The 13,662-nt window shown below is 38.8% G+C and overlaps 1 protein-coding gene across 2 annotated transcripts in view; it reads right to left on the reverse strand.

Annotated features, from left to right (window-relative positions):
• Nrdc (nardilysin convertase) overlaps positions 1-13,662 on the reverse strand; it is a 70,857-nt gene that overhangs the window by 24,640 nt on the left and 32,555 nt on the right. For both annotated transcript variants that reach the window (XM_038332412.2, XM_038332413.2), the window contains 7 exons: positions 9,976-10,033; positions 8,949-9,022; positions 7,667-7,736; positions 4,421-4,498; positions 2,798-2,918; positions 2,660-2,718; positions 2,348-2,402 (listed from right to left, as the gene is read on the reverse strand). In XM_038332412.2, coding sequence (XP_038188340.1) covers positions 2,348-2,402; positions 2,660-2,718; positions 2,798-2,918; positions 4,421-4,498; positions 7,667-7,736; positions 8,949-9,022; positions 9,976-10,033 — 515 coding nt within the window. The remainder of the gene's footprint in view (positions 1-2,347; positions 2,403-2,659; positions 2,719-2,797; positions 2,919-4,420; positions 4,499-7,666; positions 7,737-8,948; positions 9,023-9,975; positions 10,034-13,662) is intronic.

Raw genomic sequence — 13,662 nt, forward strand, 5'->3', positions numbered from 1 at the left:
GTTCTTGTTTTGAAAAGAAAAAACGGGAGAAATCCTATGGGATAAGGCTCTTTCATACTGTAAAGATTTGTCACTCATTTCAGTTTAATAAATCACTGATTGACCAGTAGTCAGACAGGAAGTATAAGCAGGACAAACAGCCTAGGAGAATTCTGGGAAGAGGAAAGGCAGAGAGTCAGTCACCAATCAGATGCAGAGGGAGCAAGATGAGAATGCCTTACTGAGAAAAGGTACCAAGCCACATGGCTAAACTTAAATAAGAATTATGGGTTATTTTAAGTTGTAAGAGCTAGTTAGTAATGAGCCTGAGCAATAGGCCAAACAGTTTATAATATAAGACTCTGTATGTTTATTTGGGACTAAATGGCTGTGGGACCAGGAGGGACAGAAACTTCCATCTATAGTATACATTCAGAGAACAGACTTTGGTAACCATAAAAACAAACAAACAAAAAAAAAAACTTAAATTTTTCAGGAGGTCTGACTGGCTATAAATCAGAGCTCTTGAATATAGAGCCCTTATGTCAGTGAACAAAATCAGAGAGACCCTAAATTTGGTTGGGAAGAAATTACATATTTTCATTAATCTCTAATTTTTTTAGTATAACAATCAGAGGCTTAGTGGTAGAATATCTCTCTAACATGCAAGTTCTATCCCCAGTACCATGTAAAAATAACTTAATAAAAGGATCACTATCAGCAGTATACATGGTAATAGCATTTAAAATGGCATGTGCTGCCACTGCTGCACAGCTCTGACAGTCACCAGACACCCACTGGATCTGCCTACACAGGAGAGACACACATTACTACTTTACTATTCTGAGCATTTTATTTCTATATTCTTTTGTGAACTGTACTTTTACATACTTAAAGACACTATTCTATGGGATGTACATTGGCCGTATTGTTTCAGTGTTAACTTTACCAATTGTGGCAATATACTTGACTGAAATGGTGTATAAGAGAATGCCTGTGTGATAAAGACACTGAGAATGAAATACAGATGACAACTGTAAATGGGTCAATAAAAAATATACACAGAGCTGGCTGGTGGTGGCACACGCCTTTAATTCCATCACTTGGGAGGCAGAGCAGACAGACCGCTGTGACTTCAAGGCCAGTCTGGTCTACAGAGTAAGTTCTAAAAGGCTACAAAGGAAAATCCTGTCTCGAAAAACCAAAAGCAACAAACAAAAGATACACATAGAGAGGAAAACAAATGAAAAACATCACCAGTGATTTCTAGGTAAGGGTGTGCCAGCCATTCCTGTGCAGTGTCAGCAGCAGCTTTTCTACAGCCTAAGAGCTGACATGATGCGTTATTCTGAGGAGCAACTCACGGGCTTCAACAAACTTCCAAAGGGCATGCAGACAGACGAGCACACACACCCCTTCTCTAAACATTGTACCTCAATATTCTGCAGTACTTTCATTTGCATGTCCTCATACTACACACATACAGGATTATTAACTTTTTCATAATGCCCTAAAGATCATTTGTATTTATGCATGCGTGTGAACATGGATGAACTCAACCTTGTGTATGCCAAAGGCCAAGGCTGGATGTCTTCCTCTTGAGACAGAACTTCCTACAGAGACCAGGCTGGTCTGAAACTCAGAGATCCTCCTGCCTCTGCCTCACATGTGCTGGAATGAAAGGCGTGTGCCACCTTGCCAGGCCTCCACTCTTATTTACATGGGTACCAGAGATCCAAACTCAGCTCCTCATGCAAAAATAGCAAGTAGTGTACTCACGGAGCCACTGCCTGGGCCCCACAAAGCTCTTACCAGTGTGCTTTCAATTCCCTGGAACATAAACAAACCTTATGTCTTTGGCAACTTCAATTCAAATTTACCATGTCCATGAAGACCTTCAATCAAGGAAAAACTCCTTTTCCTGAGACTCCCAAAGCTCAAGTGTTCTTAATATTACATGTTAATTGCTACTGATTACCTTGTAAGATACCTTTACAATATTTGAATTCCTAAACTACTGAATCCCATGGCAAGCTCTCCATTGAATATTTATCAAGGGGATAGACAAAATAGATGATTAGATAGAAAGAGGGTCACACATCATCTATGTCATGGGCCTAGACTTGCCCTGTAACTTAAACGCTAAAATGAAAGGTTATCTTGAGAGGCACAATTAAAATCCAGTGAAACTTCCACAGAGTTTCACAATGGTCACAGTTCCAACGTGTTCACAGAAAACATTCCACAGAACGGGACAATGGTCACAGTTCCAACGTGTTCACAGAAAACATCCCACAGAGTGGGACAATGGTCACACAGTTCCAACATGTTCACAGAAAACATGCAAAAACAATCTGCCTTCCAATACCTGTTCTTGGTAGTGAAATTCATTATCCTCAATTTTCTGAATCTCTTCAAAAACTCTGTGAAAAAGAAATGACAATTAGAAAATATATTAAAATTTCTCATTGCAACCACCAACAAGAGGCATAAAAATTAAAAGAGCTAGCTAAATAATAGTAAAGGTTATAGTCTGCACTCAGATGGAGAGGGACCAGGATACAGATCCAATAAAGCAAACAGCAAGAAATGCCAGAACACCATCTTGTAGGACTAAAGCATGTCTGAAAACAAAATTGTACTTGGATCAACTCGGTTTCATTCTAAGAAATTTTATTACCTTTTCTCCGGGCCTAGCTTCTGCAGCATTTTTAAATACTGAAAGACAGTATGAGCAACCTGGAAGCAGAACATTTCATTAGTCTTTGCATAAAATCGTATCTAGAGAAAAGAAACTTAACTCCATTTAATTACTTACCTCATAGAAATGCTCATATCCCTCATCTGTCAATGTAATAGAAATGCTGAACACAGAGTAAGTGGAATTTTGCTCAAAACCTGTCTCACCATTTCCACCAAACAATGCAAGAGCCCAGCACCTACAGTTGGGAAAATTAATCTAATAAGTGTTTAAATTAACAATGTCAACAAGCTTTCTTTGTAAAATTTTGGAACCTGAGTTTTTGGTGTAAACATATACTTTAAGTGTTAAAGGAGTTTTGTTTGTTTGAGACCAAGTCTGACAACATAGCTCTGACTGGCCTTGGACTTGGAGTAATCCTCCTGCCTCTGCTTCCCCAGAGCTGAGATTACAGGATTGTGACACCACATCCCACAACAGTAAGTTTATAAGTTCCAATTTTAGGAGTTCAAAGAATTTTAGGAGTTCAAAGAATGACAATACATTTAGAAGAAAAAACTGTAGTCATCTTTCCCTGTTTAATGGGAAGACTAATAATAGATGTGGTACAAGTAGTTTTATGATGTCAATGTGATTCTTAATGAAAAAAATAAAATAAAAACACAAATTAACTATTTCATACAGTTACTAGGAAATATTTCAGTAATCATCTTCTTCTAAAAGTCTTAAAACAAAATACAACCCAACTCAGAATGTCAAATGAGTTCCTTGAGCCTTTAAGCTATTCTACATGGTTATCCAATAAAGGAGCAGAGAGAGTAGATTGTTTCCTGGCTAAAATAACACACAAAAAAACTTAAATCAGAGGGTGTACATCAAAATGGAGAGTTTCCAAGTCCAACAGAGCTCAGTGAGAAGAATGGCCATGTGTATCAAAAAGCACATTGCTCACATCCTAAAAGGTTCACATATATACTCAATGTCATTAAAGTTCTTAGTAATAACTGCCCTCTAAATTTCTGCGAATGTTCTGGAACACTATGATATCTTAAATATTATTTCTTGCAAATTAGTACACAGGAAAAAAAGACAAAGAAGAAATTAAAGGTACTGCTCCAGATTCTAAAGTTCTATTTCTGTTGTTCGGCTAGAAATAAAACCGTTGCAGAAATGCATTAGGACACACTCTACTAAAGTAGCTGCATTTGGGGGTGGGAGGAAAGTCGATTTTTCGAGATAGGGTGTCTCTGGATGGTCTTTGCTTTTTCTGGAACTCACTCTGTAGACCAGGCTGGCCTCAAACTCACAGAGATCCACCTGCCTCTGCCTCCCGAGTGCTGGGATTAATGGTATGAGCCACTGCCGCCTGGCTGCATATACTTTTAACTCCACGTGTTCAGTATGACTTTTCTACCATCCACCTTTTGTGTTTGAAACTCTAGAGAGCCACAGCATTTAAATAATTGACTTACTTATCTAACCTTCCTATATAATTATGGAATTAACTGTTAATTCCATACGTAATTTTTTAACTTGTAATTATTTCTAACACAAGCTAAAAAGACAGCTTTTAAGAAACCTTAAAAATATAGTTATTAAAACGAGCTAGGTAATTACTATGACTATAATTAGTGTTTTAATTCTAGACCTCATGGCAGCTAAAGCAGAGGAATGCACGGTAAAATCTACTATTTATTATTCAGAGATTGTTACAGAAATAATTAATAATGGAATACTTGCTTTTTTCTAAGGTAAGAAAGAATGCTGCCTTTGCCTTCATGTCCAACCAGCCAGGAAATATAATGAAGTGGCTTCACCCTTAAAAAAAAAAAAATTAATGGTCAGAAGTCAAAAGAAGGCTTAAATATACCAGGTTTGAGAATTTAAGATTATTCTTATAAAAATTCAGTAACATGCCGGGCGGTGGTGGCGCACGCCTTTAATCCCAGCACTCGGGAGGCAGAGGCAGGCGGATCTCTGTGAGTTCGAGACCAGCCTGGTCTACAAGAGCTAGTTCCAGGACAGGCTCCAAAGCTACAGAGAAACCCTGTCTCGAAAAACCAAAAAAAAAAAAAAAATTCAGTAACATGAAATTCTCAATCAGTTAACAGCTACAATATAAAGACAGAAAATGGTAAGGCACTTCATATGAAGCCACTTTTTGCAGGAGAAAGGGGTGGTACTTTTGTTTTTGAGATTTTTTTTGCATGTGTATGCATGTGTGTGTGCTCATGATCCAACATGTACACTTGCATGTATGTGCTCAGGTACATATGCACATGCATGCATGTGGAGGCCAGAAAAAACTCTCAAGTGTCAGCTTTATGGTCTCCATCCACCTCCTCTGAAACAAGGTCGCTCATAGGCCTGGGACTTACCAATTAAACTAGACCAGCAGGCCAGTGAGCCCCACAGAGCCTCCTGTCCCGGCTCCCAGCTCCCTCTACCGTAATACAGACTATCCTCTTAGAGCCCAATATATGAATCAGTGTCCAGAATCACATTTTTACAATATCCTTCACTACTGTATCAGGCTCTAGGATAAAAAAAAAAAATGCCCTAAAGGTCTGACAATCTAGAGTCTAGTTTCAATTTCCTTCAAGTCTATTTATCTTCCCTCTACATCTGGCTAGCTATCACTGCTCACAGACCTCACCCAAGTCAGTTACTACCATATAACAATAGCCAACTTAAAAATATGTTGTTCAAATTCTTTCACCATTTGTTTCTACTACAATTTAAAGGTGTGTTTCTTTAAAAAAAAAAAGTTATCAAAAAAGAAAAAGAATAGGAAATCTGATTAGGCTACAAAATTCAATTTAGTAGTATTTGTGTAACAATGAACATACAGGGACTACTGGTACTGAATATCATGCCCACCAAAAATTTAGTAAGTCCTTGAAAACCAAAATATTATTTCAGCTCTGCTAAGCAAGTCTCAAAACCTCGACAATGAGGATTAAAACATGAATCGAGTGGCGCACTAGAGGCACAAAGTAGAGCTGCTGCTGAAGGAGCCCAGGCACACGTGCGCATCCTAGCGAATCTGCAACTGCTTCTCTGTGAAAAAGAGCTCCGCTACAGTTAAGTTACTGGGGTTCACTTATCTGGGTATAAAAATGACTGAAAATGACATGTTAATAGAGGATCAGGCCTTATAGAAGAGCTGGATTGCAGCAAACAAACCAACCCTACAACTTGTCACTTCCTGTAACTTTAAGGATTTCTTCAAACACTCCATAAGAGGATAAAAAGTCAATGATGACAGCATGTGTTGAGATCCCACTCCCACAAGAGATGTTTTATATTTGATTCTTTTTAGATTTTACTGTATGTGTATAGGTGTTCTGCTTGCATGTATGCCTGTGTACCACATGCATGCAGTGCTCATGGTGGCCAGAAGAGGACGTCAGATTCTCTGGAACTGGAGTGATAAAATCCATGTGGTTGCTGAGAATCAAACTCAGGTCCTCCGGAAGAGCAGGCAGTGCTCTTAACCACTAAGCCATCTCTCCAGCCCCAATATATTCAATGTTTTAATGTCTGAAGGATATAAAATGAGCCACTAATGTTGGGCCATCTTCGAGGGCAGAGACAAAGACAGAACGTTTTAGCTAATGGCCTTTACTATTAGTTTAACAATGTCAACATTTCTTAAGGCATTCATAACTATATATTCAATATAAATATTGCTTTTCATATATTATTCTTATAATACACACTTTCCTGCTTTCTCATTATAGTCATAATGCTTTTGTTAATTTCAGTGGGCTTGACTGTTCAAATATTCTAGCATGTAACAAAAAACATTTACTGAGCTCAAGCAATACACACTGCTTCCTCTCCTGCTGCTGGGTTTGCCTGTACAGCTTTGCTTTGTTGGTAGCATAAGAAAAGAGTAAAATGTGCTGGTGAGATGCTCCACAGTTGAGAGCACGCACTGCTCTTGCATAGGACTGAATTCTGTTCTCAGCACCGTGTTAGAAAGCTTGCGCACCAGTGACTCCAGCTCCAGAGGACCCAACACCCTCTGCTAGCCTCCACAGGCATGTGCACTCATGTGTGCATATCCATACACAGACACACACAGACACAGACACACAGACACACAATTTAAAAATAATCCCAGCACTTGAGAGGCAGAGGCAGGTGGACCTCTGTAAATTCAAGCTGCAGGTCAGCCAGGGCTACGAAGAGAATCATGCCTCAAAGACAAAACAAATTGATTTTTTTAAAATAAGCTAAATTTATATCAATTCATGTGCATTTATTTAGTATACAGCATTTGTAGATTGACTGTTCCTTACCTAATAAAACCAAAATGAAACAAAACAGAAACTTACTGCCTGAGCTGTGCTGCCCATGCACAAACTGACATTTTAACCTCGTTTATGTGATGTCCCTACCTCACAGAAGTAAATCCTTGAACTTAACGCTATTCAGCTTTTCACTTTTTGGGGTTTTTGTTTGTTTGTTTGTTTGTTTTTTTTTTGATTTTTGTTTCTCAAGACAGGGTTTCTTTGTGTAGCCCTGGCTGTCTTGGAACTTGCTCTATGGACCAGGCTGGCCTTGAATTCACAGAGAACTGCCTGTCTCTGCTTTCTGAGTGCTGGGATTAAAGGTACACACCAACACCAACTGGCTTAACCTTCACTTTTGATAAGCAAGAGATACATTTTATGAACAATAAATCATAAATTGATATGTTTCATTCTACAAATATTAAAAGTAATTAAAAATGTAAACATCAATGCCAAATATTTGATTTCAAAGACTCAGGTAAAGTAACTCATTATTAAAAAATTCTAGTTTTTATACTGAGAAAAACCATGAAATACCTAAAGACTTGAATAATCTAGTAGTTACATTCTAGTTTATAAGACAGAGTTTTAAATTTAGAAACCCCAAACTTAAAGCACCCTAGTCTTCTCTATATTATGACCCCAGCTCCATATTTAACCAAGCGAACCTCTTTTGACCTCTTACCTGTAATGTTGCTGTTGAGGAGGAAGTGCCCATGTGATGGTCAGAGCATGAATTTTTCTGATTGGAACAACTAAACAAAAATGCCAGAAGAACTGTATAAGCATTTGTCTATAACATTTTCTGTCATAAGAACAAATTTTTTGTTCAATGTATTTCATCCTCCAGCAATCACAGGATGGCTAAATAAAATGTAACTGTTACTTCAAGTTGCCAATTTTCTAATTTGAATAATTGTTTTAAGCAAGAATGAAAAAGAACAATGAGAATTGAAATGCTACAAAGACTGACTCCCTTCTGGCAAGACAGGTGCAGGACTAAGGGCAGGAGGTCCGTGTGAAACTCGCTCATCCTCTCCTGGTGGCACTGCTTGCAGGATCTTGATAAAACTCACTTGCATTTAAGACTTCCTGAGTTTGTTTCTCATGATAAAATGTGTGTACTGGCTAAAGTATTTCTGGAGAATATGGATCTATAAATAGAAAATCCAAAGCTAGAAACAGCAGAAAATATCCTCAGGATGAAGCCTGCAGCAGAACGGGCGTGCCAAAACACCCGCTGACCAGAGGAAGTGAAGAGAGACTGACACTGGGGTAGAAGAGAAGGGAGAAGACCAAAAGAAACTGGAAAAAGAAAAAGAAATTGCATGATTAAAAGAACAAAGAAAAAAGAGGAAACATAAAAATGGCTCTGTAACATTGGCAAATTGAAAAGAAATCAGAATATGATCATGTAACAACTCATCGTGTACTTTCTACAGGTGCCAAATTTTAAAAAGAATATATATATATATATATATTTAGTAAGTATATATTTTATAATCTTGAATATTTATGCTAATTTACCTATAAAATATCAAAGGAAATTTGCCAAAACAGGCTCTTTTTCTGGTAAGACTTAAAGATGCCCTTCCAATTCCCTGACACCTGAGGATGTCTTCATTTAACAAATACCATTAGGTATAATGAAATTTCAAAAAATAATTTTAAAATGATTTTCTCTCTTCTACTTTTACTTTCTTAAGGTTAAATGAAGAAGGAGGGGTGAAGACAGAACAAAGGAGTACGGGGATCTGGGGAAAACATGAAACAGACCAGGCAGCAGCAAGGCGCTGCTGCCTGCCAGTGCACCTATCTGCCCAACTGGCTCGCCATTGCCCAATGAGTCCCTTTTCAACAGTCATACGTCTGTTGTGTTTTGTATTTTCAAAGACAATTGGCAGACTAGAATTTTAGGAAATATGCTAAAATTATTTCAAGCAATATTAACCCTTAGGTTCACAAACCTCTATATAGTTTGTTAAAAGCTGGTGTGTCAAAAGGATCCGTTAAATGGCCAAAGTCTGGTTTAGGCAGCCCACTGTAAAGAAAACAAACACTAGGATTTAATAGGAAAAAGCCTTTACGACAGTGTCATCGGGTACTTCAGCGACTGGCATGTTCGTAAGCCATCTACTCTGGTGGTGCTGGCTACAGAGCACTCTTTGCAGGAGCGGAGGGACAGAAGTCCTGACCGCACTCTGCTTTCTCCACCTCTGCCCCAAGGGACCTTGCCCCTAGCATTTCTGCCTCTTTTGATGCCACTTACTTATAGCTTTCCTCCTGTAAGAAGTACTTTAGTTAGTAAAGCTGTACTAGAAATAATTTGTTTAAATGTGACAACTATATGCAGAGTGATTAGCTATAAATCACCATTGTTGGGGCTGGAGAGATGGCTCAGCGGTTAAGAGCACTGACTGCTCTTCCAGAGGTCCTGAGTTCAGTTCCCAGCAACCATATGGTGGCTCGCAGCCATCTATAATGAGATCTGGCGCCCTCTTCTGGTGGGCAGGCACACATGGAAGGACTGCTGTATACATAATAATAAATAAATAAATCTTTTTAAAAAAATCACCATTTTCTACAAGATAATTCTTCAATAGAAAAAACATTCCACATTCCAAAAACTGACAAAAGAAAAAAAATAAAACACCTCTCAAAACAAATTCGTTAGGAGAGGACGGTGTGCATTACACGCTTTCAACTCCTAGCACAGCTCCAGATGCCCGGACAGTAACAGACAAGTAGAACAGAAGACCTCCAGAACTACTGCTTACTGTAAATTCATAAGCACGGAAGTGTTGAACTATGGAAATAGTTTCCTAGCTTTTCTACTCAAAAGTTATACAATCTTGACTACGCTAGTAAACTTCCTTAGACCTCAGTTTATGATCTTTTCAAAAAAACAAAACAAAGAATACATTTGGGATTCACACAAAAAGGTGTGCTCTTTAACGGTGGAGACTTGTAACTTACAGAAAGTGACTGCCTTACTTGTTCGGTATCTGGGAGAAGATCTCCGTCACCCACTTTTCCAAAGTGTCCAGGGTTTCTTGAAGGAGGATAACGAACACACAAAGTGGTCAGTCATTGTAAAGAACTGTAGATACGCTGGTGTCTGTTTTTATACACATTTGAATTAGGTGAACACTGACTGGTGTAAACCAGTTATGAGAGAAAACTGCACAACACCCACTGTTTTTTAGACTCCAAGTTTAGGCAAGCATGAAGAGGCAAGAGACACGAATACACCAACTGCCTTCCTGCACCCACTCCAAAATACATCTCTCCCCAGACTAACCCTTCTCTCTTTGGCATCCTAACAAGGCTTCCAGGCTCTGCCAGTATACACACACACATACACACACACACACACACACACACACACACACACACATATTGATACTGTACTATATTTGCTGAGCTTCCCCCAAAATTTTTCTTAGAGTTCAGGCATGAGCATCACAGTAAATCTTCACTGTCAGCTTGGGTGGGTTTAGAATCAAAGGAGACACACCTTGGGCATGTGGGTGAGGTCTAATTTAGGAAGACCAATCTGAATGTGGGTGGACCCATCCCAAGAACGAGTGGTCTACACTAGGTAACAATGTGAAGAGGAGGATGTCAGTGAGTACCAGCCTTTGCCTTTGTGTGTCCGGGTCTGCACAGGATGTGAGGACCAGGCACACAGTCCCATTATAGTGAATTCCACCCTGACATGCCAAAGAAAAGGTTCCCTAAGTTGCTTCTGTCAGCCTTTTATCACAGCAACAAGAACCAGAACAAATATAATGATAATTTCTAACTTTTGGTTCCTTTCCTAAACTGCATAATTAGTCTTTTGAAATTTCTATTAAAACACAAGATGAAAAAGAAAACCCTTCAGATGTATCTACGTGACCCCATCACAGGACAGTATGCGTCAGTTCCAACCAGATCCATAAGTTCCAATAACTCTCAATAAATGAGCCCAAGGTTTTGCTCGGTGGCAGACCATGTGAGAGATACCCAGAGATTAATTCCCAGTACTTCAAAAAAAAAGAAAGAAATTAAAGTATAAAAAGATATATACAAATTAGACTAATCAAATATCAAATTTAACCTAAACTACTTTATTTACACAAATATTTGAATTTTTGTTAAATTTATTTTGTGCATACATGCATGCATGTGTGTATATGTATTTGTGTGTGTGTATTCATGTGTACCCCTGTCTATGAGAAGTCAGAGACAACTTGCAGGAATTGGTTCTTTCCTTCTACCATGTTGGTCCCAAAAACTGAGCTCAGGAAATCAGACTTGGCAAAAAGTACTGAATCTGCTGAACCATTTTGCTGGCTCTGTGTGTATGTGTGTATGAGGTGTATGTGTGTGTGCGTGTGTGTGTGTGTGTGTGTACAAGTGGAGGCCAGAGGTTGACATTTGGTGTCTTCCTCAATTGTTCTCCAACTTTTTTTTTTTTTTTTGGTAACTCCTGCTTGCCTTCAAAAAACTACTTTTAATGACATTTATCGTGTGTGGGATGGTCTGCCATACATACTCTGTAAAATGAACTCACACTTGGTTCCTTAACCCACTGAGCCCTAGTCCCTCCACTTTAACACTTCCAACATGGCCTCGCTGAACCTGGAGCTCACCAATTCAGCTAGACAGGCTCGCCCCAGGGGTCCCCATCTCTGCATCCCTAGTGCTGGGATCATAAGTGCAAGACACTGTGCTTGCCTTTTACATGGGTACCTGGGGATTCAAACTCAGACCCTCCAACCTGTGACACAAGCTCTTCCCTAACTGAGCCATCCATCTCCCCAGACCCAATTATTTGACATTTAAATAGTATAATGAGAAAGCATGAAAATCAATGTAATCTAGATTATATGTGATTTTAATCAAAATTCTATTGCTTATTTGAAAGTTTTATAGTAAGACTTGGGAGGTTAAGGTAGGTGGATCTCTGAATTTGAGTCCAGGCCAGTCTATACAGAAAATTCCAGGACAACCAGGGTTATATAGAGATACCCTGTCTCAAAACCAATCAGCATGTCAAACAGGAAAAGAATACAAAGAAACAAAATGCCTGGGTAAATAAAATTTCATATACATGAAATAATTTGCAACAATTTATAAATTAATTTCTATACTAGAAACAGCAATGTATGCTACAAATTTAGGTCACATTTGTGGGTTAATTTTGAAAAGTGAGAAAAATGTTTCATATGTTATGAGCGTTGATCTCAATTTTGAAGAGGTTTTGGCAAAATCTAAGAAGGAGAATCATTTAGGTGAGGGTCAGTTCTTCTAAAGAATGTGAAACATAAAGTAATGTCAAAAGGAATGGTTTAGCAAGTGATTTTGAGAAGTCTAAAAATGGTTAAACCCCCAAGAAAACAAAAGAAAGCTACCATGATTTCTTCTTCTTCTTCTTTTTTTAATATTTATTTTTTTATTATGTATACAATATTCTGTCTGTGTGTATGCCTGCAGGCCAGAAGAAGGCACCAGACCAGACCTCATTACAGATGGTTGTGAGCCACCATGTGGTTGCTGGGAATTGAACTCAGAACCTTTGGAAGAGCGGGCAATGCTCTTAACTGCTAAGCCATCTCTCCATCTCCACCCCCCTTTTTGGGGGAGGGGGTTGAGACAGGGTTTCTCTGTGTTGCTTTGGAGCCAGTCCTGGAACTAGCTCTTGTAGATCAGGCTGGCCTCGAACTCACAGAGATCTGCCTGCCTCTGCCTCCCGAGTGCTGGGATTAAAGGCATGCACCGCCACAGCCCAGTTGCTACCATGGTTTCTTAAATGAGACACTCACATGATAACAGCACAGGAGGAAAGGAGCATGGGCATTCTTCAAGCTTGTACATTTAAGATACTTCTATCATTGCTTAGAGCTGCTCTTAATCATCTTATAGGATCTTAAATAAGGACGAACAAACAACTTCCCCTATAAATCTATAATCAATCTGTATTAAATATAAAACCACAAATTGAGTCATCTGAAACACAACAGCCAAGCCTGAAATTCCAGGTCAAGGCTCTATGAGGCCCTGCTCAAAACCCTATGATTACATTGGTATACTCAGACACTTGAGATTAGCCTATTAATAAACCCATTTCAATGAGAAAGAATTTGTATGAGATGATCTTATATTCCTGTGAACTTTGTCATTACTTTCTAACATACTGAAAAGTTAATTTCCTTCAATTTTTAAAAAATATTCTATTTTTATTTCTGTATAGTGGAGTGTGTGTGTGTGTGTGTACATGTATGTGTGTGCGCACATGTGTGTGTGTGTGTTGTGTGCACTAGTACGTGGACACTGGTGGAAGTCAAAAGAGGATGTGAGATCTGAAGCTATAGCTATAGGTGGTTGCTAGGCACCCATCATGGATGCAGAGAACCAAAGTCTGCTCAGACCCAAGCACAGCAAGCTCTCTTTACTGAATAATCAATGTAACCCCAGTTTTTAATTAATGTCAAATAATGGAGCAACTAAAATATCATACTGATTAAGACAAACATCCTATGAAAGTAATACAGCTGACCCTTGAACAATGTGGAAATGTTGACCCCATGGCAGTTAAAACACACACACACACACACACACGCATGCACACACACATCCTACCACATATAATCTTAACTTCTTAACTCTATGGGAATGTGTGTGCATGCTCTGTGT

This window comes from Arvicola amphibius, chromosome 6 (genome assembly GCF_903992535.2).
Source record: "Arvicola amphibius chromosome 6, mArvAmp1.2, whole genome shotgun sequence".
NCBI classification, from domain to species: domain Eukaryota; kingdom Metazoa; phylum Chordata; class Mammalia; order Rodentia; family Cricetidae; genus Arvicola; species Arvicola amphibius.